This window comes from Protobothrops mucrosquamatus, unplaced genomic scaffold (genome assembly GCF_001527695.2).
Source record: "Protobothrops mucrosquamatus isolate PMUCROS unplaced genomic scaffold, P.Mucros_1.0 scaffold1341, whole genome shotgun sequence".
In the NCBI taxonomy this organism is placed as follows: Eukaryota; Metazoa; Chordata; class Lepidosauria; order Squamata; family Viperidae; genus Protobothrops; species Protobothrops mucrosquamatus.
The window spans coordinates 37,683-65,010 of record NW_015387538.1 but is presented as its reverse complement, the minus strand read 5'-3'; the positions used below and the strand labels follow the sequence as shown (position 1 = coordinate 65,010).

Here is a 27,328-nt window from a genome sequence, read left to right as displayed (position 1 = left end):
ATATTGAACAGTAAGGGGGAGAGGACCGACCCTTGTGGCACCCCACAAGTTAGGGGCCTTGGGGCCGACCTCTGCCCCCCTGCCAATACAGACTGCGTGCGATCGGTGAGGAAGGAGGAGAACCACCGCATCACGGTGCCTCCCACTCCCAACTCCACCAGACGCCGCAGCATGATACCGTGGTCCACAGTATCAAAAGTTCTTACCACAGCAACCCTTCTCTTTTTGATGCCCAATCAATTCCCTCATCTGACCCAGGAACAGGGAATATAAAGCACTAGCCCCTTTACAAGCTACAAATATTGTAAAATTATATTATCCTTTCTCTTACTTGTCATTGCACTTATTTGAAAATAAGAATCACAAAGAGGTTATTCAGCTGCTGAAGGAAGCATTACTTCTATCACCAATCTACAAGCCACGTTCAGTTTAAAGAGAGAGAGAGAGACCGTGCTATTTATGCTTTATCAGATGCTTGCACTGAAGGAGAAAATAGGAAGCAGCTTCCTACTGTAATTCTATTCAGGACTCCTCTTGGCTGGAACAGGCAATAGAGCTATGCAGCATTTCAGATTTGAAACCAAAACAGCACTTCAGGATGTGCTTGGTTAAAGGAACTGCAGGCAAGTGGTCCATACAAATGTCCAAAGGCGCTTCTAAGGGTTGAGGATTGTTTTTCACACCCCTATCCCTGGTGAAGTCAGAAAGCATATTCAATGACTCACAAATAATCCAAATGCTTGAACAGCATAGGTGAGATGAGATGAAGGGGGGGGGGGTTCTGGATGCGGCCCTTGAACAAATGTCATAGGAATAAGAAAGTCAGGGTTGAAATAAAATCTTCTGTCTCGGCTTCCCTCAAATTCTAAAAATCCTTGCCCAGCACAAAGCTTTTGAGCTGATTCGTAAACACAGACTTGCTTTTGTTAAAGTATTCCCCAGCCTACCATTTGAAAAAGAGAGAAAATGGGCATTTTTCCTCTGTGGCAAACAGGCCAGATTGTCCTTTTTAGAAGCAAATGGTTAATGTCAGGTCTCAAGACTAACACCATCCATTATTTTTAAATTTTGCATAAGAGCATGCACACAAATAATACGTGCCACATTTTGAAGTTTTAATTGGTAGCACAAATCAACTATTCTCTTTAGAACATTTTAGAAGGCACAACTATAGTTGCAAGTTTAAGAGCCATTTACACTATAAAACACTTTTAACTGTTATCTATGGGTGTTACTAGATTCCCTTATCATTGTAAACTGAAATTCTGAACATTTTTGAAATAATTCTAATATAAATATATTAATGTATCTCTGTCTATCTCTCCCTCCTTTGGTTTTCTGGATGCTGTGCATAGGAAATATGTTATGCCTTGTTTTTGATACCCTTCCCAAATAACTGTTTAAAATTCTGACAGCAATCTAGTCCTCACACCTGTAATTGATTATCTACAATTCCCCAAATTCCAAACCGCATAACCAGTGGACATTCAATAAGGTTGTTTTTCCCAGGAATTTGTGATTAGTATCAGAATGAAATGTTTGCAAATAGTTTCATAAACAAAACCTCATTTCCTGTTCTTTATCCCACTGTTGAGTGTGTGTTTTTCCAGCAATCTAATCAGTGGTGTAGGAGAGGCTGAACTATTTTAACTCACGTTGTTAAACAACTGGTAGCTGGAACCCTTACCTGAACTACTGTCTGTAAATCTACCCTTAGGATCGAATCTAACTTCTGCCTTCCTCAATGCTAGTTCACACTGCATGCTTTATACACGATGGGGTGAGGCTATAGTTAGTTGCATGTCTATGTTTCATATATGTAGCATAGGTAACCCAATCCAAATTTCTTCTGTGGTTGTTAAAGGAATAATATGCAATGCTAAGTTCTTTGGGGAAAGGTAGGTTATCAAATTAACCCAAATGAAATGTTATCCAGTCACTACTCAATGGGGTAGACAACTTCTTGATGTCCTCTACATGTATTGAACTACAAATTCATCTTCAGTTAGCAAGAGCATGTTACCTGGGGATAACTAGAGCTGCCGCAAGACTACTATATGCCTAAAATGGAAGGACATTTCGATTCCCATGGATGAATGGCTACTATGGACAAATGGGGTAAGGTAGTCACTCAGCTGTCTTTGTGCTCAAGGCAGGATTAGAATTCATGCTCTCCCCGTTTCTAGCTTTGTACCTTACAGTAACTACTACAGTAATCTGACTCTCTTTGCTATAGTCAACCAACTGTGTTATAGTAAAATCATGTATGGCATTTTGTGTTTCTGGTTCACAAGCGTTTCAATTGTCAACACTTTTTATTCTGAAGGGGCATACCCGAAATAGTTACAACTCAAAGAGGTAATGAATGTTATCAAAACAATAAAATCATGGCTCACATCTAAATTTAAATCCAGAAGAAAAGCCTTTTCTACCATGGCTCCTGCTCTCCGAACATCTTCATATATAAAGAGATATAAATTATATAACGTACATAGACTTGAAATTAAATTTCGGTGAGCCCAATAAAGATTTCTTTTCATATTAATTCTGTAAGATATGACAAAATTATACTATCTACATACACATAGACATTTGTGCTACAATAGATTTTCCAGAAATTTCATAGATTTAGCCATATTAATGGGACATTGTCTAAATCAGTGTTTCTCAACCTTGGCAACATTAAGATGGATGGACTTCAACTCCCTAAATTCCATACCCAGCATGGCTGGCTAGGGAATTCTGGGACTTGAAGTTTTCCCATCTTAAAGTTGTCAAATTTGAGAAATGGTGTTTTTTACACTGCCCAGCCAAATGTCTATGGAGATTCTCAGTCATCCAGGTCATAGTTGTCCCAAAGATGCTTTTTCACGAGGCAACTAGACTTTCTTGTTTTTCTTTGAAGACAGTTCACTTTTCATCTAAGAAGCTTCTTCAGCTCTGACTGGATGGTGGGGAATGGAAGGATTTGTACTCCTTGCAGACAGCTGGTCATTTGCATTCTTTTAGAGAGTTGTTGAGGCCACCTGCAAGTTTATCTGTGTTTTACAGGGTCACCTGAGTATTCAAATGGGTGTCAAACTGGTGAAAGGACTGTTGTAGACTGGAGATAGATGATGATGTATCCCTCCCCCTCTATTGAGAGTGAAGGCTGTTCAATTTGGAATGACCAGCTCTCAATGAGGAGTATAAATCCTTCCACTCTCCACCATCCAGTCACAGCTGAAGAAACTTCTTGGATGAGAAGCGAAACATCTTCAAAGAAAAGCAAGAATGCCCAGCCAAAGTTGGGATATCTTGAATATTCAAAAGATATTCAAACTTTAATCTAATTCAGGGGTATCAAATTGGTGGCCTGCGGACCGGATGCATCACATGCAGGCCCCGCCGCCCCCCGGCTCTGCAAAGGCAAAAAAGTCACAATACGTCACAATACTTCATGATACATCACGCGATGCGATTGGGTTTGACACCTGTGATCTAACTGATCAAGTCACAGAATATATTACTTCATTTATAAATAGCCACTCATCTTGTATTATCTCAAAACTCATGCCATACTCCCTACTTTTGTATATGCCTTATTTTTCAAAATGAGACAAGCCATGTTAAAGTATGCACACAAAGAGTGGAGCTAAGCAAAATACAGAATAAAAGGTGGGTCAGTGAATGGGCAAAGACAAAAAATCCTCCCAAAATATCAGCAATGATATATAAACCTGTCATGAAAATAGTTAAGTCCATAGTGACTGATTTGAAAAAAATACCTGAATTTGTGTTTCACATAGAATGCATTAAAAAGGAGAGAGAGATGGGACATGATAGAGATTCCAGGTGCTCTCCTTCAATGAGCCTGTTTGGAGGCTGTATCTCTGTACCGCAGTCTTAACTAACGGACAGCATCAAAGCCTTCGTTCTGTCAGCATTCATCGCATCTCCTGTACCAGGCAAGACCCGTGGGCTCAATCCACCTTGAAAGCCCAGCTCGGGCCCATCCAGGATCTGCCTCCTATACTCCACTGCAGCTCAGTTTCCCAGCCCCTTCCCTCCCCCCTGCTAACTCCCTGATGGAACAGGCCTTTCTGCTTAGCTCACTGAAGAGCAGAGTTAGCATCTCCCTGCCGAGGAAGTGGGTCTGTCATCACCTACGGCAGGGAGAGAAAGTGAGGGTTGGGCAAAAAATCATATTGTTCTGAAGGTTTGGATCTTTGGGGCCCTATAGAGAACTTCACACAGTAATGAGCCAAAAGCACTGACCTCTCGAACTCATAACTAGCATAGATTTTCCGCTGGATCCAGATTGGGCATCATGCACCAGAGAGAGAGAGAGAGAGAGAGAGAACTCAAGCAGGCAGACAAGCCAGCACTGTTTATAAAAAGACACTTCATGTGGTGCTTAAACCGAGGAGAGAAGACGACAGGCTCGTGAAATCGCTCTCAAATATTCTTATGTCAGTTCGACATCTTCACTCCAATCAAGATCCTAGTGGTGTTCTCCATCTGGTTTTTAAGAGCAGTGTTCCTAGCAGTCATTTTTCAGATTTTTCATAATAGGATGATCTACAGGTGGAAAAAAAAGGGTGTGAGGTGGGGGAATGGTAGTATGGTTCTCCAGAAGAAGCAAGATGTCGTAGGGCTCCAAAATAATTGTGAAAATCAGCTCTCCCTCCCTCCAGGACACGCAGCAGACTCCAAAGGCCTGCCTATTTCTGCTCCCGAGTAAAAATGCAAACCTGTCCTTCATTTGGGGGGAAACTACTGGCATAACATGTGCCGTCCCCATTGTCTTTGTTTTGGCTTGCCACCAAGTGGCGGTGTCCTGATTTTATATGTGAAGGAAAAGTGTCAGGCAAAGCTGTTGGTTTTGCTGTCCTCCCACGTTATGATTGTCACCAGCCAGCCGGAAACCATCTGCCACCAATTACAACAGTGATGTAGGTACAGGAAGGGGGCTTGGGGAGGTGGTCAGTTTTGACAGACGGGTCATCTGGCCCACTTTATTGAGCACACTAAATGGGAGCATGCACCGGTTGAAACAAGGAGCTGAGTGATAAGGCAGGCGAATCCGCTGTCTCAAAACCTTGGCAGCCCCCCTTCCTTCCGCCTGCCAAACAGCTGTTGGCTCTCTCAAAGCGGGCAAGTTGCCTGATTTAATGTGAAGCTCCCCAAGTTGTTTGGTGAACATTTTTTTGAGAGGTCCAGCTATGCAGCTGATTGCAGAGGGGGGCTGTCAGTGAAACAAAGCTAATATTATCCTGTTATCAAGCAATCCAAGGTTGCTTCCCTTTTCCATCCTTCCAACAGGTCTACTTACTGTAGCTCCCACATTTCTTCCTGCCTGGACTAGATTGTAATCTTCTCTGAGTTACTCTGGTTAACAGATTGAAGTGGAATCCAGACAAGTCTGTAGGAGTTGGGGAGTCAGTTTGAGGGACTCTTGTTTTTTATCTCCAGGGGACAGGTTTTCTGTGACATCCAAGAAATTTGTAAGAGAAACACACATATGCATATGTATATCTAAATATATTTATAAATAAAGTTGATAATAGAAAAGTTCCTGACCAGGTTGAACCCCAATTATGTGCTGGACAGGTTCATTTCTCATGTTTAGCTGCATTTAACCATGCAGAAGCTACAATAGTAAGCCAAAATATTATCTATTTAAACTAGCTATAATTTTATTTACATGTATACATCTAATCAATATTCCTCAACAGAGGAATAGAATAGAGTAGAATAGAACAGAACAGAACAGAACAATAACTTTATTGTCATTCTGAATGTACACTAATCGGCATACATTAAAATGAAATTTCATTGCATACAGTTCTTAAAGGGTCATCACCTCCAATATACACTATATAAATATGACAAAAATAAATCAATACAGAATTATGCATATACCCACATATATTATATGACACAGAGAAACAACACTGCAAAATCCTGCAAAAGGATGATTTATTATAAAAAAATTAATTGAACTTTGACATGATTGTCATTTACATTCTTATTGGTTGGTGTTGGGGGTTTTCTTTTCCCCTATGAGTCATTTTTTTTACTCCTGGCAACTGCCTGCAGTTTTCTCAGCAACATTTCAGAAGTGATTTGCCATTGCCTCCTTCCCATGGCGGAGAAAGAGCAACTGGCTCAAGGTCACCCAGTGACCTTTGCTGACTTAAGGCTGGACTAGAATTCACAGTCTCCCAGTTTCTAGCCTGGAGCCTTAAATGCTACACCAAACTATTGCAATTTCTTAGAATGCATTCTAATAACATGGATGTTTTGAGATAAGCAAGAGGTAGAGGGGAAAAGGAAATGTTACATATTTAACATTATTTGCTGTACCTCTCTATGCCTTTCTAACCAACCTTGCTTTCAAAATCTCCATACATTAATTTATGCATTGCCTTTTCCTCTCGCCAGTCTCTTTTATGCCACCATGACCTTCTCAGTCTTCTCCTCCTTGATTCATTCATTCTTCTTTTATGCATCTGTTCTTAGGCTGTTTAGCATCAACCATCAACAGAAAAGGAAGAATCAGTCAAGAAATCGGCAGATTAGTGCTTGGAAGAGTAGCCACGAAGACATTGGAAAAGATAGGATGGTTGCGATTGGTGTGAGTTCAAGTAATGTGATACAAGTAATCCTCAATTTAGGACCAGTTGCTTAGTGACTGTTGAAAGTTACAACAGACCCCTCCCCAAACTAATTATGACCTGGTTCTGAAGTTCTGACGGTTGCCCACTCCACCCCCTGCAGTCACGTGATCACATTTTGGGTGCTCAGCAACTGGTCCATCTTTTTGCAGCGTCCCGCAATCAGGTGGCTGTGATTTATGACATTTTTATTTATTTATTATTTATTTATTATTTTAATTTGTATACCGCCCTTCTCCCATAGGACTCAGGGCGGTTCACAGCATATTAAAAACAAATAATAAACACAGAATACAAAAAATTACAAAATACAAAAATACAGAAAATAAACCCCGATAAAAGCCGAATTAAAACCAAATATTACAAGCTGTGTTTCCAATTAAAATACTTTTAAAATTATCCCTGCCTAAAATCCTCCCTAGGTCAGGCCCGCTTGCTGAAAAAGCCATGTCTTGAGGGCGCGGCGGAAAGTAAGGAGATCCGGAATCANTGCAGCTCGCGCAGCAGCGGTGTTACATGGGAGCGACGAGTCCCTCCCAACACCGCCCGCGCGGCCGCATTCTGGACCAGTTGGAGTCTCCGGGTGCTCCTCAGAGGGAGCCCCATGTAGAGAGCATTACAGTAGTCCAGGCGAGAGGTGACGAGAGCATGAGTGACTGTGCGCAAGGCGTCCCGGTCCAGAAAAGGTCCCAACTGGTGAATCAGGCGGACCTGATAAAACGCCCCCCTGGTCACGGCCGACAAATTTGCCAGACACCAGCAAAAACCATCCAGAGCGAACAATGGGTTCATTTAACAATCGCAGTGGTTGCTTTACAACCATGGTGTTCATTTAAGGACCACCACAAAACAGGTTATAAAATTGGGTTTGTCACTTGATGACCTGCTTTATGACCATCACAACTTATTGCCAGGTCCAATTATGGTCATAAGTTGAATATCTATATTTGATTTAATGTGAAATGTAAATTGAAACAAGGTTGCATTTAATACAACCCCAAATTCAATGCAGAATTGAGGTTAGGGCATCCACAGTTGCTGTTGGGGTTTTAGACACTGCTGATCATTGGATGTACAAAATGGAGAAAATGTAGACTTTGACAAAAACAGTACAAGTTTTTTTTTTTTTTAAAGAGGCTTATTATTACATTGGAGCAAAAAAGGGATGTAATTGAATAACATGAACGTGGTCATAGCAACAATAAAATAGAATGAGATGCCTGAATCTATGGTAGAATTTTATTTTTTTATTTTGCTTTCTATAATTACACTGACTTTGTAAACCATAAATTTAAATCAAAAACATGTTTGTTTTATCCTTCACTGTAATATTTTATTCATATGTGTATAAAATTTTATGTTTAAAAATTTTCATTGCCTATTTATGTCAAGCTGGAATTAATTATCATATTTTCCATAGAAGTGTCACTTGGTTATAGTACGGATTTGAATAATGTTACCATTTCATGGGTTTAATTATCTGCACTTACCAAGACCTGCCCTGTATTCAAATGCCATACCTTTATGCCTACAAAAACCAGAACTGTGAAAGCAAAGGTGACCTGTGACACTACCTGAAAGCTAAAGTTGGATTTTGGAGAAGCAGGATTGGAAAAGTGGTGATACTTGAACTTTAAGGGTTGGAGAAGACATCTGAGAATTCCATGGTCAAAAAAAAAACCCTGAATAATTGAACAAATCATCCCAGAATTTTCACTAGAAGCAGAAACGAGCAGGTTCAAATTATTCTATCTTCAGACCCATTATATGAAGACTTAGTTCACAGGAAAAAGCTCTAATGCTGGGAAAGGTGGAAGGAAAAAGAAGAAGAGGAGAATCAGAGCAAGGTGGATGGACTCAGTTACGGTGCTGATGAGTGCATTATTAGAAGACCTGAAAGATCAGGTAAAGGATAGATTGTCATGGAGAAAATCTATGTGATTAAGAGTCAAAAATGCCTCACTGGCAACTATACTTAATCTGTTCTGTAATTCAGTTCTTGCTTAACTCAGCATCCATTCATTCTTGAGCCTATTTCTTACCACACGCACATCTTAAGTTCCAATTCCCACTGCATTCACCTTACTGTTATATTTCTACAACCTTTATTTCTATATAACAAAGGGGGTCATTTTCACTTTTTTCTATAAATATTATTTCCATCAATCCATGTACTATCCACTATCTTTCCACCAGCATCTGCATATCAAAATTTCTCCGTTCAGTTCCCCATCTTTAGTAAAGACTGTCCCAAGTTACATAAATTATCACATCAATCACTGAGCAGTAGTAATTGGGACCAGGATTTCCATAGTAAGCAAGGCAATAGTAAAACATGACATTACAAAACCAGGTTGCTCAATAATGGCTGTTCTAGCAGTCTCTGATTACCATCATGAAGCGAATCACTGCTGGTTATTAAGCAGGGACCTCAGGTAAATGCAACTTCTGACTTTCTGTTGGCTTCCCCATTGACTTTGCTTGTGGGGTACCAGGAGAAAAGGTGGCAAATTGGAATCGTGAACTTGAGATGCTGCAATGGTCAGAACACCAGGACAGTTGCCAAATGCTTGGATGACAATCATGTGATTGAAGGAGAATTGAAATGGCCAGAAACTCAAGTACTGGTCATAAGTATCATTCATGTTGCATTGTCACATGTTTGAACAATCACAGAATGAGTGGTTGTTAAATGAGGACCACCTGCACTTATTTTTTCATCATTTATAACTTGCAATCATTCACTCCAGTTCACTCCAATTTCCTTATTAAAAATAGCTTTCTTGATCTTTGAAATATTTGGTTTCAAATCTATTCAACATTTTCTGCAAATCATTGGGGTTCTCGGTCAATGGCAGAACATCATCTACATTTAAAAGCACCTGCCCATGCATATTTGCAACACTATATCTTTAAACATCACTCTATGCACTCATTGACAAAATATATGAAATAATCACGGGATGATGGCGTATCCTTTTTTAATGTCATCTTTGTGTTGAATCATTTAAAAGATATTTCATTTATTCTTACGCATGTTTGACTTTCACCATGGCCTGCTCATCAAATTCAAAACCACCCTTCAACTGTATATTCACTGAAATATTCCTTAATTCAATCTTATTCACTTTCTCATACTCTTTAAATCAACAAACATACAAATCATCTTTTTTCTGACACTTGAAGAGCAAAAATTTGGACTGCACATCATCTGCCTGATACACACTACATTGCACTTCCTTTTCAATTCTTGTGCCCTTTCTGTCCCTTTTTGAGGCAATTAACAAAATCTCCCATGTAGTTTTTGCATTTGCTTTTACCACTTTTCTCTTGGTTAAAAGAATACTAATGGCATTCTTAACAATCATCAGGTACAAATTCAGTCTGCACATATGTGAGATATGATGCACCTTCTCTCTATTAATAGAACACAACCATATTTTAACATTTCTCCAGTTGCAGTATATCTGCAGCCAACACGTATATAATATCTAAAAATTTATCTTCATTCTTTTTTACTTGGATACTAATATTTATTTGTTTCTATCCCATTGCTTGACAGATCGCTTTCATTCACGTACAAATGTTTAAAATTCTCCTTCCAGGCCTTCTTAGCTTCAGTCATATCCCAGATCACATCATCGCTTTTATTTTTTATTCCATTCACCCTGTTGAAAGCTCCTTGTTTAGCCCACTTCACTCACTTTCAAAAAAGTTTTTCACTTCATCACTTGATTTTTCACTCTCTCCAAGGTACTGTACATTGCAGAAGGACACACCCAGGAAAGTCACTTAATCAATCTCAGAGAAATAATGGAGAACAAAACATGGCATTTTGCTATAAAGAGGTGTACCTTGTTAATTATGTATTCTTGTGGCTGCTGGTTTTGCCTTTGGATCTCTTAACTGCTCTGGAATTCTGGAGCTCTTTCACTCTTGTAAATGCTTTGGTCTCCTTTCTCATCCTTGAGAATACTTAAAAGGTGTTCTTAAAATCTCTCCTCACCTTTTAATGTTGAAAGAAATTCAACCTTTCCAGTGAAAGGAACACTGATTTAACACCCTTGGTAACTTCTCACAGCAAACACAGTTGCTTCTTTTTTCTTTGCAGATTTTTAAAGAGCAGTCTTCCCAACTGTACATGAAGTGTGTCAAAATAAATAAATGGTCAATCTTCCAAGCTTGAGTGATAACTGTAAGGCTATGAAGGACAATTTCATATTTCCTGTCAGTGAGCTACCTCATCAAAGGTGAAGATGAAAGGTTCATCAAGAAGAACAGTATATTGCTTTCTCACCTTACATTCTTTTTCACAGTGACAGAATAAAAAACAAAAACCTCGTAACACAAAACTGCTATGAAGGAAATAATAAAGATGCTGAAATCATACAGGGTTGGAAATTGTGTCATAAAAACATAACTATTTTGACAAAAGTCTTCCGGATAATGTTAGCTTCTGTCAATATTTCATGGTCAGGGAAAGGAGAGGTATAGCCCTGCAATAACTGGAAGGACCCGAAGCCTTTCCCACTGGGATTAATAAATGAAAGAAAATAGCCCTTTGGTATTTAAAACCAAACCAAAGAAAAACAAAACACTTCTCTTATTAATCATGCCGAACTGCCAAACTCCATTTGCTCACTCCTCGTCTTAAACTAACTAGTAGGGCAATGTAGTAGTTATGTCACTCAACAGCAAGTTTGTTTAATGGTGGCTTCTGCTTACATAAGCAGACAAAAAATTGCAGGCTAAGGTTCATTTTTACTTTAGCCATTATAAATTTAACAGTTTGTTTTGATTTCGTTATGATTTACTTCTTCACTTTCTAAGACTTTGAAACTTCTAGGGAAAGGCCATCTTATCTTCTGTTGTCCTTTGTGTTCTTGATTTCATACTTGGGGCTTTGCAAAAGGAAACCCCGACTTCTAAGGAATCTTATTTGGTTTGATGGGTGTCTAATAACATGCTAGAATACTAGCGATTAGAAGCTAGGAAGATACATTCAGCGATTCCCTCATTTGCTCAGGCCTCCCTCATCTTCTGCCTGAATGGAAACTGCACAATCTTCATTTGTTCTTGAAAGTAGGTCACTTGGGAAGCTACACTACTCTCTCCCCAATACACAACAGGACAAGACCCCACCTGGCAAATCCTCTTGCTTGTCAGTTACTTCAGTGTGAGGTCAAAAGCATAATAAGCCAGCAAATTGAAGAAAGCTGCCCTTGCCAGTTTGCTGGTGTTTCTGGCCTAGGCAGGACTCGGAGTTCAAGGCCAACGGGTGAGAGGAACCATGAGGCAGGAACACAGGAGTCTGGGGTAAGGTGGTCATTTTCCCACACTCAATTCCATAGCTAGGGACATCACCCTGACATCCTTGACCCATGCTGTGATAAGAGAAGCTATGTTTGGGTGCATGTTGTAGATCCTGTTACAGGGAAAACAGGAATTATTTAAAGTCTCTTGCCACACAAAGGAGATGAAAAAAATAAATTCAAAATGGTTTTGTAGGCCATCTTTAATTTCTACAGACATATTACAAAATTTAGATGAGGGCTTAAGGGCACAGTGAAGGAAAACAGTAAGTGACAAAGGCATCAAGTGTGAAAGTGCTGCATTGGCAGAGAAGGCCACAATTTGGGATGGGCAGGCGGGATGGGGTGGAGACCATACTAGTAGTCCAAGGAAGGGTGCAGGTGCCAAAGGGGGCCTGAGGAAAGCTAAGAGAGGAGGACCAAGAGATGGGAAGGCTTGAAAATAGAGTTGGTTTTGCCCATCAATGGCAAACTGCAATGTATAAGAAGCTGCATTTCAGTCGGAAAGGCAACCCCGTGGAATATATTGTACTCTAGGTGCTTATGACTGAAATAACCACGCAAGCCAGTGATTCATCTTCTGCTTGTGAGCTCATGTGTAATGAAAGGAAAGGGAGGGGAAGTGGGACAGGCAAAAAAAAAAAAAAAAGACTTGGTGGCCACGTGAAATTTGAGTCTGTGGAAAGCAGCCTTTTGTCAGCAGTAATCTTCTGAAAGCTGCATCCCATGGCAGTGGTGATGGTAGTAAGCGCGAAGGGGGAGGTCAGAACCAAGACAGGGTGAAGCCGCATATTCTTTATATTTTAGAGCACCCGGTATGCTTTTCTTTTTTCTGATACCTTCTTTTCTTTCTCTCCACACACCCAGACATCAGTATGTGAGGGAATGAACAGACTGCAGTCCCAGGGGATCTATACTGATTCATTGCAGTGGCATTTGGAGTTAGACTAACTGTGATCTTGCCTTCCAAAGTGTCTTTCTGGAGGCTTCTCACTTAGGGCTTTGAGGAAATCATCTGATGAAAAGTGCATGCTCCTCCTTCTCCTCCTCCCCTGCTTGACTGTGGGACCTCCTTTTGGATAATTCTCCCCCTGCAGTGATTGCCTTTGGCAGATCTGCCATTCTCTCCTTCCCACTGAAGACAGGATGACACAAAGCATCCAGCAAATGAGATCATCTAATGGCTGATCTGTCACTCAACAGAGGCAGGGCCATAAATTGTAAACTGGACCAGTGCTTGATAGAGGAAGTTGGCTGTGGTTCTGAAAAGCTTCTGGGTGATAGGAAAGGAAAGGGCACAGTGAGAATCATATAAAACCCAGCAGATGTGGGCATGACATAACATATCTTTATTTTTCTGCTCTCAGAGCTTAAGGGAAGTTGGATCATATACATTTATTTCTCAACTTATGACCACAGTCGAGCCCAATATTTTTATTGCTAAGCAAGACAATTGTTAAATGAGTTGTGACCCATTTTACAATCTTTTTGCCACAGTTGTTAAGCAAATCACTGCAGTTGTTAAGTGAATCTGGCTTCCCCATTGACCCTGCTTGTCAGAAGCCAGCAGGGAAGGTTACAAATGATGATCACGTGACCCCAGGACACCGCAACTGTCATAAGTACCTGCCAGCAGCCAAGCATCTGAATTCTGATCACGTGACCTTGGGGATGCTGCAATAATTGTGTGAAAACCAGTCATAGGTCACTTTTTTTCAGTGCCATTGTTACTTTGTATGGTCACTAAACAAATAGTTGTAACTATGTCTATACCATTCTGATGGCACTTCTATACATCCCTTCCTGCAACCACTGAGGGCCAGAACCTGTATAGCTCTTAAGGAATGTATTGTACATAGCCATCTAAAATATAGAGGTCTGTGAGTTCAGTTCCAGATAGAGAGTCTGAACCCTAAATAAGAGTCCCAGTAAAAAATGAAAGCGCTCACTCAGTGCCCCATGGTGGTCAGACTAACCAAAAAGGAAAATGCAGGGTATACTCTATATAAAAAATAGAGAAATCGCCACCACAGGAATAGGAGTGGAAGTCATGTGAAGCCTCAGGAGTTTCAAGCTTTCCTTCCCAACCATAAAGGACAATTTAATGCATAAATAAGACTTCAGCACTGATGACAATCAGAAAAGGAAGCCTTTTCAAGGAAGGAGATTTGAATTTTTCTATCTACTTATTTCAGTTAATGATTGATCAGCTAATTTATAACAGGAGCCAAAGTCTGCACGATGGACTCAGACCTCCATCACCTGCAACAGAACTGTGGAATGCCCCATGAGTCTGCATGATTCAAGGTAAGATTTGGGATCTGTGGGCTATCCTTTGGAGGGGTATCCAGGGAAAATGGGATTAGAATGACAAGAGGCAGCCCTACTCCAACCTGAAGGGGGCCATGGCTCCAAACCCCTCTAAGGAAAGTGCTCTGCGTAAAGAGCAAGTGCTAAACTTGCAAAATCCTTCAGGGTTAATGGGATCGTATGTATGAGAAGTTTATGGTAAGCCTGCCTAAGTTACTGCAGATCTTGTATGGATTCTTGCTTGCAAAAGAGCTTCTTAAGGAGCACTCCTGACTTAAACATGCTGGCAACAAGTATACTAGCCATACAATTAACATAATGGCTGCCAGCCTAAGTGATTGTTTTAAAATACTGAAGCTTCCTTGTAGAAGATAAGCCTATGGCCAAATAAAGCCGCCTTGATCTGATGTAATATATCCGTGATTGATGGATGTTGAAGGAAAATAACAAGAAGTGACATTTAAATCTTGTCCCATTTATTCTTAGGGAAGTTGATCCCAGTTTTGAAAACAGTACTACATCAGAAAAGACCTTTAGCCTGATTCAATGGCATTCTTATAGCATCTATTTTCTATTCCTGTTTATGTTGTTATTATTATTGTTTTGGTGCTTGGATTTGTTCTGATTCATTTGATTATTGTTTGATTTATGGTCCCTAAGTAAATTAATCTTTCAGTCTTCATATTATCTTCCTAGGAGCCAAACAATCCTTCGGTTTTTCTAAGTATAGAGCAAGTAAAACAATTTGCAATAGTGGCAAATATCTGTAGCTCGGGTGTAGGATGAGAGTGAAGCTTCATTCTATGAACTTGTGGGTTGGTTTCTGAACGTTTCGTTACCTAGCCTGGTAACGAAACGTTCGGAAACAAACCTGCAAGCTCGGAGAACGAACCTTTACCTCAAAGTAAAACAATGTTGCGAACTCTCTTCCAGGAAAGAAACAGGTCCGGGATGAAATATAGTTTCACAGCAGAATTGTGGATTTCTTGGTTCTGAAACCCTTCTACTTTCCCAGGCCCTGTCATTCTAGTAATTGTTAAAGGTTCAGATCATCTTTTTGTGAATTTAGATTTCATCCTGTAGATTCTTTCCAGGAAATAAATATCCAGGGAATAATTATAGTATCGTATATTAATGATTTTTTAAAAATTGAATTTCCTGTTCTGTTTTATTAAGTATTTTGTTAACTCTTTTGTTTCCATTTACTTTTTTCTCATTTTAGTATATTATTTTCCTATGATAGGTATTATAATTGACATTAAATTAACACTAAATTATCGTAGCCCAGCTCCAATCATTAATCTATATCTGAAGTTTGCTTGCTTTTAATTTAACAATAAAATTGTAATTAAAAAAGAATGAGAAATGGCATTTGTTCAGGGTTTTTAGAAAGATGAGGTGTAAAATAGTGTGTAGGACTGTTATTTTCGGTTTGGGAACTGTCTCACAGATTCTAGAGGTGTACTTCTCCTGTGAATCCTTTGTACCACAAATAAAGTATTGCATCTCCTGCCTCAAGTTCATTAGTTAGCCGCATAAGCAGTGCTTTTTTTCTTAAAAAAAAAAAAAAAAAGGTGCCGGAACTCACACACGTCATACAACTTGCCTTGCCTACCCTACAAGGTTCCATCCCAAAAAGGTGCTGGATCTCCGTTCTGGGCGTTCTATGAGAAAAAAAGCCATGCGCATAAGGAACTAGATTCCAGCAGAGATCAGAGGTTAGCATCTCTACCTAGCAGGCCAGTCTTTTCTATGTTACTATAAATAAATGTCCATAATAGTTTTATAGCAGGCCAGAGTCCATGCCTAGCAGGGATATTGACTTTTTCATCATTCTGCCTAGGAGCTCCTAGACTTGACAAGGGATATAGATTCATCAACAGTTTGAGAAGATCCCTCTCTAGCATTATACCCAAGTGTATGTGATCCTCCCGTTCTGCAAAATTGTATTTTTCAGTACGCAGGACACCAAAGCATTACCTAGTTAATTTCTTTAGTAGGAAAAGTGTGGGCTGACATGTGTGACAAGGGTGGCCAGATGCAAAACAGCCTTAATTCCTGTCCCTTTTCTCCCTTATGCAGCCGTGGCATTTCAACAAGTTGACTTGCCTAGCAAACTGTTCTATGTTCTCCTCTCTTGTACAGAGCTATTAAAGATGCAGAAGCTCAATCAGTTTTTGCGCTAGGTTACCTTACTTAAAGATTCGATTAAGGAAACATGAACTAATTGTGGATGTAATGATTCTGTGCTTGCATTTCATGAACGATCTTTTTGGAGTGGCCTTGCAATCAGTCTGAAGCTCCAGGATAATACTCAAATTCTCAAGGCTTTGCTTAAGAAATGGGAGGACCCAGGAGCTGAACGTCCTTTCAGGAACCTTCCAGGCTCCTTTGTAGAAAGTTCTGGTCATTGTTAAGAGTAATTGTCATCTTTAGCCTTCCTGGAAACCTAATACACTGGTAGCCAACATTCCAATCCCGCACTAAGTAAAAAATTGACTCCAAATTTACTATTGCTTTAGAAGTATTTCATTAATGCTTTATTTTTCTGGAAGTTATTTCTTGAATACATTTCAACAAACAACATTTCCTCTCTCTGTGTGCTATTTTTACATTGAGTTTTTCCCTTTACCATCCCATTTCTTCTAGATCTATGTGGATAAGATAATTGTAAATTAGTCTTCTCTCTTTGGCGTGCATAATAAGCTACTTACGTCATATATTTATTCTGCTTGTGTTGGGCAGTTTGGTAAGAGAGCATATTGAAATTCTGTGATAAACATAGACTCTCCTGTTTGTAATGCCATAAAACATTATTAGAGATAGGAATTTTTTGTTGCTAATGCAATTTAGCATTTATTTAGTCACTATACCCAGAAAACAATTTTTATATAGTACTTGAGAGGCATAATAAAGCTATAAAATATAGCATATGAATAAATCTACATTGCACACAATTCGCTGTTGCCTTTTCATTGTGATAATTTAATGAACACCATTCCTGCTTTCCAAGAACAGCCGTTCTCAACAACGAATGTGATCTTGCAAACAACCGGGCCCTGGGCAGGATGAGCAGTTTTATCTTCAATATAGTTAATCCTTCCTTTCTGTTGTATTTGCAGATCTCCTTGCCTCGGCAGGATGCTCAGGCTTTCATGGGTCGTTTTCTCTCTATTTCTGACATTAGGTAAGATTTTCTGTGGAAAAGTTCCTCCCCCACTTCTATGCCAGTTCATGCCTGCTGAGACAATACTGAGGCTTGACACTGCATGGAAGAACATCCTCAAGTGAGAATTACAACCTGGACTACAATTTCCGTATATTGCAACCAGTAGGATTTACATTAAAGTAAACATTCAATAAATGAGGAAATCACCTTGGTATTCAACCTCTCTTGAAGGAAGTGAAGGGAGGTTGATAGAACTATACATTTTCCAGGGTCTTTCTTGCTAAGACTAGACCATGGTTGTTCTGGAAACCATGTTAAGGGTATCATTAAGTCCATTAGACTTAAGTCCATTGAGTGTTGGGAAATATTAAGAACTATGGTAGAAGATATGAGGAAATTCAGATGAAGGAAGAATTAGAAGATTGGGTGGTGTGAGTGGGTGGGAATTGTCTTTTGCTCATGAAATCATAATTTCAGCTGACTGTCTTTCCTGCAGCATCTGCGAACACAGCTCCACAGTTCAACATGAGCAGCATGTTTAAGTTGCCAGAGGACACACCTATAGGTTAGTGATGGAGAAAGTTTTGTTTGGAATCAGAAAATTAAAGCCAGTATTTCTATATTTGTCAATGCTATTTTTATAGCCTTCCTAGGCTAAGACCTATAAATGAGACAGACAGTGGTTCCCATCATTTCAGCCAGTGGTTGTGATGATAGAGAAGCTATAAGCCTACGCATATTGAGGATGTGGTAAGAGGATTGTGGTAAGAGGACATGGTAAGAGGCTTCCAAAGGCCCTCTAGACCTGGTTATGCTAGCAGACCTGGGCACCCCGGGGGATGGGTGAAGTGATGAGACGGCTCGGTTATTATTAATATCCCTACATCTACTATTCATTACTTTGGCTCTGTTTTTATACTTTTTAACATTTTAAAAAATAATTTAATGATAATGGTTTTAGCTATTGTTTTAGTTTTGTTGTCCGCCACCTAGGGTCACTTTTTGATGAGATGGGTGACTACTGTATACAAATGAAATTAAACTAAATAAATTAGGAACCCAGAAACTATTCATGTTTCTTTCAAAAGGTGTGACTTCAGGGAGACAATTGGAGGAAAAAGTCAGTGGCCATAAGGATTTTTTTAAAACCAGGCATTTCTCTGGTTGTTTCCTCTCATCTCCTCTGCTTCTGGCCCTCATTTTTCATTGCAGGCACCTTGGTATTTCAGCTGGTGGCAGTGGATGCTGAAAACGATTCATTATACTATAGCATTGAGGGTGAAAATGCTTACTACTTCTCAGCTGATAGTAAAACAGGCAATGTGGTGCTGAAGCAACCTGTGGATTATGAGGTAAAGATATGAAGGGACATAACCAGGGCTGGGCAGATGGTAACTCTGGCAACCTCTTCTGAACAAGAGGTAGACCTCATTTAGTGACCACAATTGTGAGTGGCAACTCAGTCATTAAGTGAAATGATTGTTAAGTGAAATCACAACTGTATTTAATACCTTACTCCAGCTTTCCTTTGCTTTGTGGACCTGCAAAGATTGTAAGTGTAAGAACTGGTCATAAAGTTACTTACTAGGTCCCTAGTGACTACTACACGAAGAGGTTTTTAAAAAGCATTTGGCAAAAAACATGAAAGTGATTTACCACTCCTTTCTTCTGGACTTTGGAACTTTTCAAAAATGTCTTATTCTATTCAATAGCATTTCTTCCCTGATGGTCTTCCATCCAAGTATTAATCAGGTTCAATTCCACTTAGTTTTTTTTTCAAGATCCATCAAGATTGGCTGGGCCCTGCCACAAATTGTGATCCCTGCAGGAATGCGAGTAAAAACTTTTCTTTTAAAAATATTGTTGTTCATCACTCCAGTACACATTTAAATACTGTAAAGATAAATAACAAAGGAAAGAAATGGTGGATGGCCATGAAAGTCATATTCAGAAACCCCTTCCCCATTCAAGTGAAAGATATAGGTAGAAGAAAAATGTAAAGAAATGTTAAAGAGATTCTTGTGAATACAAGTTTTAATGCCATTTTAAACTGGAACCCTCAGAACAATAGCACACAGGAACTACATTTTTAAAAAAAAGTAAGTCTGGAGAAAAAGTATACTAAAGGAAAAGAATAGCCTCTGGAGAATGGATGGAATACGTGGTAATGCCAAAGGAGAGCCACAGTACTGGAAAATCAGACATATAACCTAGTTTTGTTCTGTTTCAACTGTTTTTTTATAGAACCAAGAAGGTCTCAGAATGAGGCTGAACCCTTTTCCTTCCTGCCTTTTCGAAGTGACCATAGTCAAACCCAGCTCCTCTCTTTGCCTAATCTTTTCAAACTGATCTTCCTTGCCCCCACACAAAGCTCCCTCCAGTTTCATGTAAACTAGAAATGGGGAATTATGGCCAATTTATGACTTGTGGATTTCAAGTCCCAGAGTTCCTGAGCCAGCATGACTGATCTAAACCATGGGTGTTCAATCTTTTTGCTTGCCTAGGACACACTGAGTGAAGAGGACACACCTGATCTAAATCAAAGAATAGAAGCCTCCTTACTCCCCTCACGGTATAGCCCAAGGGCAGAATCCTAAGAAGGAAATTGCAATATAGAGATACTGAAAATTCCACCCTCAATCAAGGACTCTTCCCCCTCATTACCTCAACATTCCATCTTCTTAACCATGGACTCCCCCAGCTTTGCTCCTGAAAGGCTTGTTTTGCCTTACAATTAACAATAACTGACACATACAACACATCAGGCACATACATACAAGCACTTACAGCCTAAATGGCTTTCAGGGCACCTGAGTATTTTACAAATGCTACATCACAAATTAGCAAATGTATGAAAAGGGAGAAATCAAAAATCAATACCATGTCTTTTTTGTTATCTCTCTTTTTAGGTATTTTAATGTGTGTTAAATTTCCTTCATTTATCTCTTATTTTCTTTTATTTATCTTTCTTCCTTTCTGCGCACACTCACACTCACTCACATGCACACTTACTAAAAGAGCAGTGGAGATTTTAACATGAAGTAATTAGCTTCAGACTGTTATATTCAATTTTGGATGAAAAGTTAAAATAATTTTATGCTTGCAGTATTAACATCCTAAATGCTGTTAATATTGATAGATGTTTTCCTTTTTCCTTTTTTTTTCAATATTTCAATCTTTGTAAGTAATAGAATGTTCATAATATATTACATAAATTTTATTGCATTGAAATCTGCATTGAAAGAATACATTCTATCAAGATTTATAACATTGCAATAAAAGGATTAAAAGAAAAACAGCCTGAAAATATAATCTGAAGTACATAGATAAGATCTTTCTAGCTTCTCCAAAAGTTGGCAATAAATCAGGTTGAAAGCGAATATATGTGTCCCAGGATAATATTGCAGGATCCAATCTGGGTCAGTTTATAGATGTTGAGAACTACAAGATGGGAAACAAATCAGGTTTCTCACCTTGTAGTTCTCAAGTTCTACAAAAATCTTTGCTTTCTTATTTTTAGGGATCAGTCATTCTTACAACATGGTTTCTTCTCCTTGGTTGTGCTCCATACTTCTGAATTTTCCACAACCCTATCAGAACATCCACATTTGCTTTTAACTACCCCTGAATTAGATATTCACTCATGTTAGCCCGAAAGACTTCAATAGATCTGTCCTCCATGAATTTATCCAACCTTCTTTAAAGCCATCCAAATCAGTGACTTAACATCAGATAATGTAGGAATGAATTCCACAAATTAACTACAATGTAATTTCTTTTGTTCTAAAATACATTCTATCCAACTTAATTGGATAAACCCTGATCCTAATGTTCTGAGAGGAGAGAACAGAAAAATGTCCATTGTTTTTCTCCAGACCCATGCATGAAGTCACATACTTTGACCATATCCACCTCCAAGTCACCCTTTTTTAAGCTAAAAAGCTTCAAATGTTCTAGTTTTTTTCTCATAAGAAAGGCATTCAGGCTCCCTGTTCAGATCATTTGAGCTGCTCTTTAAAATAATAGAGTAGAATAATAACTTTATTGTCACTTTGAATGTACACTAATTGGCATACATTAAAATGAAATTTTGCTGTATTCAGCTCTCAAAGGGTCACCTAGATATACACTACATAAATATGACAAAAATAAATAAATACAGAATTATGCATATACCCACATATATTATATGACACAGAGAAACAACAGTCTAGTTTGGGTTATGTATACATGTGCATGGCGAGAAAAACGAATCTTGCAAGTTTACCAGACGGATGACATAGGGAACAAAACTATTACACAACTATGCAGCTCTGTTACTTTATATCCTTTTTCAAATGTGCCAGAATTATGCATTTATATACCATAGATTTCCAATGATCCCTGACACAGAATTTGCCCTTTTCACAACTGCCCTTGTTGAATTCTCTGTTGTGATCCTAAGAACTTTTCCCTGGTTATTTACAGACAGCTCAGACACCAGCAGTGTATTTGTGTAATTAAGAGTTTGCACCAATGTATGTTTCTTTTGTCTCATTTAAATTAAAATGCATTGATATTTGATCAATATTCATCTTTTCTTTTCTTGGATTACCATTGCCTCTAATTTGCCCAAAAGAAACATTAAGATGATTGGCCTACAATTACTCATCTCCCACAGGTGTCCTTTTTTCTTTTTTCTTTTAAAAATGGTGTCTTCACAAGATCTTATTTTGAACTGGAAGTACCGTAATCAGATTGAATACAGATTGAATCAATAAAGACACAAAGTACTGGAAATTTAGACTTAGTTGCTTAGCATGCATTCCCAAAATATTTATAAGCTGAAAGGCTTCAGATTAAAGTTCTTTTCTTTTTTCTATTGTTTGTATACAGCAGTGATGATATCCACTGCTTCCTTCTGTTCTACCAGGTTACTCTCATTTTCACAATATTTAATTTTTCATCTGTAACCAGATGAACATCATTAACAACTCGCCTACCACACCTCCTTGTCCCATCCCAATCTGGGTCAGAGACTTTTAGTACAGATATCAAAGAAACATCACAGTACCTCACCTTTAGAGGTACTTGTCCTCTATACACTGTAGACCAGCGTTTCTCAATCTTGGTAACTAAGATGCGTGGCCATGCTGACTGGGGAATTCTTGGCGTTAAAGTCCACAGATCTTAAAATTGCTAGTAGATTATAGTATCTTATATATAGTATAAACTGAGAGCAAAGTATCCTGCAGATGCCTTGGACTTAACTTTCACTGTTGCCTATGCCATTTTGAGATTTTGAAAGTTGTATCCTTGAATATTAATAAGGGTCCAGGTTATTTATCCCTACTGTACAAGTTTTCTTATTTACAGGAAGAGCTGCAAACAAAATAGAAATCACTCATTGGAAATTAGTTATTGGAGTTTGTTAGCTTTCACTTGTCTGCAAATATGGACTGAAAGAAAACTACTGGCTTAAATAAATCAGGGCATAATTGATTTATTGTACCTACTATATCTGGAATCATTTGCAGAAAAGATGGGAAGGGAATAATAGACGATGGGTAAGGACATAAATGATTCATAACTGAGGCATCTCAGATAATCTGTCCTTGGCGAAGAAGTATTAATAAGAGATATGGTCTGGTTCATTCATCATTTAAAGTTATAATGTAATTTGTCTGTTCTGACTTAGTATTGCATGTGAATCCAACCTTAGGTTATATAGGGAGGCAGACAGAACCTTGTCATGATCTCATCTGTGTGACCTTCTTTGGTCCGTTGTTCCCTATATTGTCCATGGTTCATGGAAGAGTTGAGGGTATTAAAAAGAATCAAGGCATATCTAGAGTCCTGCTGGAAAAAAATGGGCTATGAAGCTGATCAAACATGTATGGCTTAGAACCACTATTAAAGCATACCTTGTGGCGATAAGCAATACAGCCAAGCAATACTTTTTCGTTCTTAATGCATCTGCAGAAGCCACGTGACTGCCCTGTTTAAGGTTACCCAGACCCTTCTAGGAAAGGAGAGGGGGCAGAGACCTACTTTCAGGGCCAAACAGAGTAATTTTTTATTCATCTGGCAGATAAAGCCGTTCAGTTGGGTGCCAGACATAGGGCAAGTCCTGTGGAGATGCCCAGGGAGTGAACCTACTCAGTTATCTGGAAACAGCTTGATCCTATTGGACCCAAAAAAGTGGACATGGTCCTTCAGATTGTAAATGCCACCAGATATAAACTAGAGCTATGCCCTCCTGGTCGGTCAAGGCTGCTTGGGAGATGACATTTGGGTGAAGAGAATCTATGAAGATTCTCAATCATCCAGGTCATAATTGTTCCAAAGGTGCTTTTTTCCCAAATAGCAACTGGATTTCCTTTGATTTTTTTTTCTTTGAAGATGTTTCGCTTCTCATCCAAGAAGCTTCTGCTGTTTTGATAATTGGGTTGTAAGTCATGAGTCCAGTAAATTCCTTCCTCTCCCCTTGCTCTACATTTTTTGGAGGCAATCCCCTGTTCACCCTAACAGAACTGAAGAAGTTTCTTGAATGAGAAGCAAAATATTTTCAAAGAAACCCCCCCCCCCAAAAAAAAGTCCAATTGCCATTTGGAATAAAGCTCATAACATGTGGGTAAGTTTGAGCAATAATGAATTCATCCTTGATGGAGGGGGTATTTCAGCTTCGTTTGAAGACAAGCTGCTGCGCTTCTCTGCAAGAAACCATTGCTGAAGCCTGCCATTCTGGACAACTTTCAACCAGTTTCCCACCTTCTCTTTTTAGGGAAGCTGGTTGAGAAGTTGGTGGCATACAACTCTATAACTTCAGAGGGTACTGAATGAAATAGATTATCTGGACCTCTTTCAAACAGGTTTTTTAAAGATTATCTTTGGTGGGAGCAGGATGAGGATACTGCATCCATCTTTGTTCTTCTTGACCTCTCAGTAGTTTTTGATACCATTGACCTTTTTGATACCATATCCTTTTCAGCTGACACAGAGAGTTAGGGGTGAGGGCACAGTTTTGTGCTGGTTCATCTCCTTCCTCCGAGGCTGGTCCTAATCAGAATTGATATGAAGTGAGAGGTCCCTTTTTTGTGGGTTGTCACAGGGCTCAGGGCTTTCTCCACTGCTTTTTAACACCTAAGTGGGATCATCTGCCATTACGGAATGACATATCATCAGTATGCTATCCAGTTATAGATCTCCATCCTGGGTGAACTAAGTGATGCTGTATACATTCTTGAGGCCTGAGATTATTTGAGGTTGTGGGTGTCTGGATGGGGAACAACAGGCTTCAGCTGAACCCTGGTAAGATGGAGTGGCGGTGGGTAGCGGGCTCCTCTGTATGGGCATTTAGCATCTTTGGTCTTGGATGGGGTTGCACTGCCCTAGGCAGACCTGGTGCATAATCTGGGGGTCCTCCTGGACTCACAACCCATGCTTGAGGAGCACGTGGCAGGCCTGGCTAGGAGGATCTTTGCTCAACTTTGTGTTGTGCAACAGTTACATTCTTTCCTGCATTGGGAGGCTCTCCACTCAGTTATTTATTCCCTGGTCATCTCTCATTTGGATCATTGCAATGCGCTCTACATGGGGTGCTACTGAAGAGTATCCAGAACCATTGGCTGATGAAGAATGTAGCTATGCAAGCAATTCTGGGTGCCCCAAGGATGGACATGTAACAGCTTTTATTAATACAGGTAGTCCTTGACTTATGACCACAATTGAGCCCAACATTTCTGTTGCTAAACAAGATATGTGTTAAGTGAACTTTGCCCCATTTTATGACCTTTCTTGCCACAGTTGTTAAGTGAATCACTGCAGTTGTTAAGTTAGTAATACAGTTATTAAATGAATCTGGCTTCCTCATTGACTTTGCTTGTCAGAAGCTCGCAAAGGGGATCACATTACCCTGGGACACAGTAACGGTCATAAGTATGAACCAGTTGCTGAGCATCTGAATTTTGATCACGTGATCAGGGGGATACTGCACTGGTTGTAAGTGTTCAAAACAGTCATAAGTCATTTTTTTTCAGCGCTGTAACTTTGAACGATCACTAAATGAACTGTTGTAAGTTGAGGACTACCTGTATATTGTATACAATTAATATGATTTCTATGTTTTTATGGGTTTATTTATTAAATTTATATGCTGCCCATCTCACTCTAAAAAGCCATGAGATGGGCAGTAAATAAATACAATTTATTTATCAACCATATTGAAATCAAAGTATGATCATTATGTCGGCATATCATTATTAAAGTACTTCTGCTTTGCACTTTCTTTTCAGCAAACAAAAGTCATCCTGCTCAATGCAGAAGTGTCTGACCATAACAGTATATCAGTAAGTAAAGCAATTTGTTGGGAGAAAGACAAATCTGGAGGGATACGTGGGGCACAGAATCCCCATGGTAGCGTGCTATGACGGGGAATAGGGCAATGAGGTGTGTTTGCTACCTCAGTGCTCAGTTAGGAGCTAGAGCACAGTTTGAGCAAGCTACTCTTTGACTAAAGCCACTGAGTTAAATTAAAATTAGTTATAACATTGAAAAAGCCTCCACACAACTCTATTAGAGAACCCGACACAAAATCAAATGTAACAGCTGTGTTGAAAACATTTCTGTGGTTGCAATTTTTCTTATCCATTAACTTGCTGAGCTGCAACTGCTGTTGTTGATTATGATGACAGTGATGATTATATTTTTATATACTGACTACTGGAGTTTTGCCTTTTATTTTGCTGTCTAGTGGAGTTTTGAATCTTGTACTTTTGGGTCTAGGGCCTGATCTACTTTGTATATGGTGATCATATCTCTACACTTTTCCACTCATGAATGCTGAAGCCCTTCCGTTTAGTCTCTTATATCACTAGTTTTTACCTCTTCTTTTTTATCAACAGGCCTTTAAAAAAATCACTATCATTGTAGAGGACCGGAATGACAATAAACCAATATTCCAGAATGAACCTTATCTGACAGATGTCCTTGAGGTATCTATGTCCACATTATCTTCTGCTCAAGTTTATTCTAGAAATGTTGTTTCTTTATGACTGTGTGTCCCATACAGATAACCCTCGAGTTACGATGGTAATTGGGAACAGAATATCCAATACTAAGCAATGCAATCATAAAACATGACATTGCACGATCACATTGCTATTCTGACAATCCTTGTTGCCATCGTTAACTGAATCCCACTGGTTGTTAGGTGAGGACTCACACCGATCCATGCCGTTCCCAGGGTGGGCCTTCCCCTCCTGAGCCTTGGAAAAGTAAGGCCCTCCTTCCTCTGCCTCCTCTTCAAGTCCCCCCACCCATCTATCTCTCCGCCAGACCCGTTTCTCTCCTTTTGGCTGGCCAGAACTCTGCTCACTTTGTACTTGGTGTGCCCTGCTGCTTTATCCAATTCACATGGGGCTTTCCTGTGAGGTTTTGAAGCCTTTCCAAAGCCTTGCCAGGAAGCCACATGCAATCTGGACAAGGCCTGATGCAGCCAGCAGGTGTAGCCTGCAATTGTCTCTCAGAAAACCAGGCTGGGCGTACCTCATCAGCAGGAGGAGGAAGGAAATGGGGAAAGTAAACGGAGGTGTCAGACCCAGCAGAGCCCAGGGCATCCAAAAGGGTAAAAATGAGTGTAGGGGAGATGGAGAAGTGGGTTTAAGCACTCCTGGGGTTGTACGTGCAAGTGGGATGCCAAATCATGCTGCGGCGTTTGGGTGAGTTGGGAGTGGGAGGCACTGTTATGCGGTGGTTCTCCTCCTTCCTCACCGACCGTACGCAGTCTGTATTGGCAGGGGGACAGAGGTCGACCCCAAGGCCCCTAACTTGTGGGGTGCCACAGGGGTCGGTCCTCTCTCCGCTTCTGTTCAATATTTATGTGAAGCCGCTGGGGGAGA

General features: G+C 39.6%; 1 protein-coding gene across 1 annotated transcript in view; it reads left to right on the top strand.

Moving 5' to 3' along the window:
• Positions 1-14,268: 14,268 nt before the first annotated feature.
• The window catches only part of CDHR2 (cadherin related family member 2), a 42,964-nt gene continuing 29,904 nt past the window's right edge, over positions 14,269-27,328 (top strand). Inside the window, exons 1-5 of the mRNA XM_029285150.1 lie at positions 14,269-14,278; positions 17,947-18,015; positions 18,663-18,802; positions 25,724-25,777; positions 26,333-26,422. Coding sequence (XP_029140983.1) covers positions 14,269-14,278; positions 17,947-18,015; positions 18,663-18,802; positions 25,724-25,777; positions 26,333-26,422 — 363 coding nt within the window. The remainder of the gene's footprint in view (positions 14,279-17,946; positions 18,016-18,662; positions 18,803-25,723; positions 25,778-26,332; positions 26,423-27,328) is intronic.